The following is a 6,000-nucleotide window of genomic DNA, read 5'->3' on the forward strand; positions in this document are numbered from 1 at the left end:
AATATTTGCCTAGATTTATTTAAAGGAAAAATAGTGTTCATATCAATGACAAATTTAAACACAGCCAGTAAAAGAAAGACACTGATCAGGCTCCGACCCAAAAATTAACTAAATCGATATTAATTGACTTAATAACCGACTCAACCTAACTTACCACAAATCCAAACTAAATATGTACTAAATTCAATCCAACCTAAATAAAACTCAAATTAAATATAATTTGAACCCCAAACAACCTATTCAATATCTTGTTTCAACAAGCAGATTACCTCTCCTCTAAATGTAGCTACATTGACGGTGAGTTGACCAACGCCCCCCCCCCCCAACTCTTTAATATTTTTCAGGCATAATGATAAAAAAAACATTTCTATCATCTGATAATAGTGTTATTTTAGTTATGATTTTTTAAAAAATGCTTAACGTTTTATTTTAAATCAAAAAAATATTATTAATTAAAAATCATTAAAAATCGATTAACCATCAAAAACTCATTCTTATTTTTAAACCCTAAAATATAAAAAACTATCACCTCTCAGTTTCATCTCCGTCAATGAAGTAACTCAAAATAAAACATTGGAAATTAGCATATTCCAAATAAGGAGATAGGGATCAAAGTAACATTTTTACTAAACGTTAGGTATCATTACGAGTAATTGTAAATTACAAAGGACGAAACACGAAAATCAAAGATGACGTACGGCGGCTAGACAAATCCAAATATACATGCACTACAGAAATCAGAGAGTTTTAGGGACAAAAGAAAGTGGATGGAAATTAAACTCAAAAAGCGCAGTATTATGACCCGAGTTGGGAATTTTTGTATGCGGTTCGTCCCAACAAATTTTCTTGGTTCCATTTTATAATATAATCTCTCAAATCGATTTTGCTGTAATTTGAAGCCGGAGATTATCTCTCAAAGAATCCCCATATTTTCTGGCGAAACTTGAGTTCCCTCCCAAATAGGAAGACGATCTCTCCTCTTGTCAGGTTTGATTTAACTCATTCATCAATTATAATGATTATTCAAACGAGTTATTCGTGTATAAATATAAATGATTACAAATAGATTTAGTTGTTTGGTAATTTTTAATTTCAAACGTACTCTCGATACAAATATGTTATTGATTTTGATTTGAAAAAATTCTGATTAGATACTATCTTATAATCAGCTCGAATTATTAGGAAAAGAACTCTAGAAAACAAGAACACATCAACTTACCATGATAAATGAATCTCCAAACACTATTCTGTAGAGCTTCAATACCATCTGGCCTTTGTGTTATTCCTTTTGTAAGTAAGATTCTTTACGACTTTCTGACACCTTCCTTAACAAATGTCACCGAAGAGCAATGGAAGAAACAGTCGTTAGTCATAAGCATGTAGCACCACAAGTGTCTATAAACACATGTAACCTTTCGTCAAAATTAGACCAACATGCGTCGGGGCATGAGGCCAACCACCATGATATGCAAGAACCTGCAAAATTCACAGCAAAAAACCAAAGGAAGTAGGGTTTGTGAACTTGAATTTAAACATTTATCTAAACTTCAGAAATAGTGTGAATCGAGCGATAATAAGTACAAATGTAAAATTCGTGATTATTTCTCAAATCCAATCATTTTTTTGGAGTCTTATTTAGTAATGATTTTGAGATTATTATACTTTCTAATTGATTTTGTGATGTTAATGGACAATGTGGGATGAAGGTTGAATGAATTAGGCTATGGTTTATTCTTTTTAATTTGGATAGAGTATACCGATTGATTGATGGCAATTTATTTTTTTCTGTAGAACAAAGAGTCACAATATAATGACAGGGGTCAACAAATCATGAGAGTTTTGTTTCTTTTTCCTAAAAGAGAGAGAGAATATGAGGAGAGCTTGAGAGATTAATTGTTTTCTATCCCCTTTCATTAGATTGAGTATTGTTTCTGATTATATGTCGATCTAATTAATCTCTTTTGATTGAGTCTTGTTTCACAATATAATGATGTTTCTTTTTAATTTGTTTCTGATTGAGTCTTCTCATAAATTTTGAATATCTAGTGCCACATGACATCATTAGATTGACAAATAATCAGAAACAAGGTCTATACAAAATCTAACTTAGGTATGTTTTATAAGTTCATTATCATACATCCTATTTGGTTAAAAGGGTGACTAAATATACAAAATCATTTTGTTTAGGCAGAAGAAAGATTTACGAGGACTATGTTGATGGGAGAAATAGGAGTGTGGATGTGATAGTTAATTTATAATGATTCACTCTTTTGATTTGAGTAAAGAGTCACACATGATTGTTTTATATAAGGAAAAGAGAAAACATAAAAACTAAAAAAGATGATGAACAATAAAGAGTTTGAGAGAGTCTCCTTCTCTAGTCTTCTGTGATTCATATGCTGGTGTCTGACAAAGAGTGGTAATGACTATCTATAGATTGACACGACAAATAAATTTGACGGTCACATAATATATATAGCTAGTAGATTATATGTTGTGCATATCAAGAGACGATTGCTTCTATAGATTTTGAGGTTTGATAGGACAAGAAACAACGATGAAAGTGTGCCTTGCAGAGAGATCAGAAGGAGATACAACAGGCTACAATCCTAATTCGTGGTCAAAAGGTCAGGGGTGCCAAGTGGTGGCCCGGTGTAGGTTTCCGTGGATCCTTTGAGCCCGCCGGAGGTGTACTAAGGGTTGGTATAACAGGGATAACTAGTATTAGTTACATGATGATAGAGATGTTGGAATACAAAGAAATTAAATTCAACATAAGCATAATATTCAATAATAAAGCATGTTGAGCAAAAAGAAAAATCAGACCTGAAAGTAAGAGATTGTCCGCCGTTAACTACGAAAATGTGCAATTCCTTAGTTGTGGAAGAGGTTGTTACAATACAACTGCACAGATCTCATCACTTTATTGCAAAAAATAAAACCTAAAGAAGCAACAGCAGTGTTTCTATTTTATCTCAATTAAGAAAGATGGAGGACAATTAGGGATATGAGAGAAATCCCTAATTTGAAAAAGAGAGCTAAAATAAGATAACCCTAGCACTTTTATAAACCCTAAATGAATCTGTAATCCATAATAATAATAGTGTTTTTATTCATAATATCAAATGAGAAAACATAATTCAGAAGAAAGATGCATTTAGCTATGGAACAAAGAACGGAACTGAAATTGAAAACAAATGAATATACATATAAACAAAAGAACCTGAGTCAGTTTAAACATGAACAACTTAGAAGTTGTTCCAAGTAATCAGTTCCCAGATCTTCCAACACAATCAAGTTCTCTCCTTGTGTCTCGTTTTGTTTGCTAATGATTTCTTTGTTCTTGGATCTTGTACTAGGGCGGTGTTGTCTCTTCTTCAGCGCCTCTACCGGCGAGCACCCGTCGTCGCATCGGTATTTTATGTTACGAAGCGATTCTGTGACGACGTGGATCGGGAAATTGAGGGTCGTCGACGATCCCCTCGTCGAAAATGCTGCTTGGTCGTAAGCTAGAGCGGCCTCTTCGGCTGTGTCGAATGTTCCGAGCCAAACCCTAAGGCCATGTCTCGTTGAATCCCGAATCTCCGCAGCGTATTTCCCCCATGGCCGCTTCCTTACACCTATGTAAGCTTTTTCTTTCTTGGGTGATTCTTCATGTTTAGCAACACCCGATCTAAAGTTATCTTCGTTTACGCCGTTAATGGAGTTCTTGAAGTTGAGAAGAAGCTCATCCCAGCAACCGGAAAATGTCGCCGGGGACGGCGACAATGACGGGGATCCAAATGATGGTTCAGGCATAGTTGTCCTTTGAATAATGTTGAAAGAAACAATACTTGTCTATTGAGGTTGTTCTGTTTTTTGGTAACCTAGGGTTGGATCCAACAACGTTTGAACCTAAAGTGCAAACGCTCAATAAATGTTCCAAATCAGAGTTCCAAATCCAGAAAAAAAAAATTATATTATGTTTATTTAAAACATTATGGGTAAATATTATTATAATTATGCCTATTAAACTAATTGATGATGATGATGCCACTGATTTTAACAAAAAAATAATATTGACACAAATTATTTTAACAAAATGTCTAAAAACATAGAATAAAATAAACAAGGAAAAGGGTTGGAAAGCAATTAACACAATATGACGTACGGCGGCTGGGTTTAAAACCCAAATATGTATTTTATATATCGAGCAAGATAATTTATTAGGGTTTTGTCTCCTTTTCCCTAATCACTCTGGTTTCCAATTTTGGTCAATATGTGTGGTTTTTTCCTCACCAGCTTTTGTGTGGTCTCTTACGGAAACTGCTCTCAACTTGATGTTGGGGCAATCTACTATCTTACCTCCCCCTTATCCTATACATATGGGAAAAAGGGACAACCATTTTTATATAATAATAAAAGGCATATATTATACATGAAAAATTATGTAAGTGAAAAATGCACACAAAAAAATTTAATATATTATTAAAATTATTATTTAATATTATAAGAAATTATAGGAATATTATTTAATAAGTTTTCAATAAAAAATTATAATAAAAATACAAAATCATAAATAATAAAATTGCATTCAAACTCCCCGTAAATAATAATTTTTTCATTTAAATCACTTTCATGGAATCTGACTCAATTCATGACTTTGAGTTTTTTTTAAAGTTTCTAATTTCCCCAGAACTTAATACATTAGATTTTTTTCATTGAACTTTACTTTCTCTTTTATTTTGGTTACTCCGCTGTTAAATAGTTAACGGCGATAAAAATGATACCGTTTTAAAAAAATAAAATTTTCACCAAAACGACATTATTTTGTATCTATATAACATCTCATTTTAACTTCGTTAACTATTTAAAGACTAAGTGACCAAAAAACCCCAATGTATTAAGTTTAATGAAGAAATTAAAAGATTTAAAGTACAGTGAGTGGAATAGGAAAGAGAGTAAAATTCAGTTATCAAATTTGTAGTTTACCCTTTTGTTTAAAACGAATATATTTTCAAACCGACAACTGATATTGACAGATTGAGCTTTGATTCCAACAACGGTTGAAAATACCAGGATTAATGAACATAATAATGGGGGGGGGGGGAAATAGATTAAAATAATGAGAAAAACATTATCCAAAGAAAGTGGGAAAAAAGTGTTTTTTTTCCCCTCTAAAAAAAGGCTATTGACACGAGAATCAGAGATGACGCACGGCGGCCAGGTAAAACCCTAATGCACACACAGTACCAAACAAGTGAGATTCAGGGACAAATGGGTCTGAGGGATTTTCCCAAAGAGAACAACAGTGTTATTAGCAGACAAGAACTGGTTTGTCAAAGGAAATGCCGAGGTTGCTTTGATCGTTGTCTCTAACAAAGGGAAGCTGTTTGAGTGCTCATCTGGTTCCAGGTTTTCTTCTCTTTTTATAAATATTTTTCTTCTTCTTTCAAGTAGTTTATATGCACTCTTTCTTCATCTCTTGGTTTTTCTTATTGCATGCTTCCACGTATACACACATGTATAGTATTTATATGTCCATTTCTAATTGTTTTCAAGTTATGGTTAATTACATTCTTTCTTCCCATTACTGCTCGGTACCCTTTGATAATGTTTTTTCACTGTAATATCACCTAGACATGGAATGGGAAGAAAGAATGTAAATAACAAAGAAAGGGGGAAAAAGTTAAAAACTTGAAAAACATGATTTTCCCCCCCAAAAAAATGCATACATTATACATGTTTTCTTTTAGAAATACACGTATTTGTACTATTTGTACAGGCACAAGTACAAGTATAGGAATAGAGATTTTATTTGGACTAGACGAGTTTGACCTAATCAAATTAGTTTTTTATTTTAAAAATCTGAGTTGATTTTTCTTCAATAAGATTGGATCGAGTTTGAATTTATGATGAAAAACTTGACTTGTGACAGTTTTATAATTATCTCTTATATATTTAAGAATAATTATAATATGTTATTTTGTTTTAATTAAGTCCTTATTTTATCTAATAAAA

General features: G+C 32.5%; 1 protein-coding gene across 1 annotated transcript; it reads right to left on the reverse strand.

The window, feature by feature from the left end:
• Positions 1–3,173: 3,173 nt before the first annotated feature.
• Positions 3,174–3,798, reverse strand: LOC120172506 (ethylene-responsive transcription factor 1B-like). The gene has a single exon (XM_039179955.1). It carries the CDS (start codon positions 3,796–3,798, stop codon positions 3,229–3,231), a length of 570 nt encoding a protein of 189 aa, XP_039035886.1. The 3' UTR covers positions 3,174–3,228.
• Between the last annotated feature and the right edge of the window lie 2,202 nt (positions 3,799–6,000).

The sequence above is a fragment of the Hibiscus syriacus genome, unplaced genomic scaffold (genome assembly GCF_006381635.1).
Source record: "Hibiscus syriacus cultivar Baekdansim isolate YM2019G1 unplaced genomic scaffold, ASM638163v2 tig00111851_pilon, whole genome shotgun sequence".
NCBI classification, from domain to species: Eukaryota; Viridiplantae; Streptophyta; class Magnoliopsida; order Malvales; family Malvaceae; genus Hibiscus; species Hibiscus syriacus.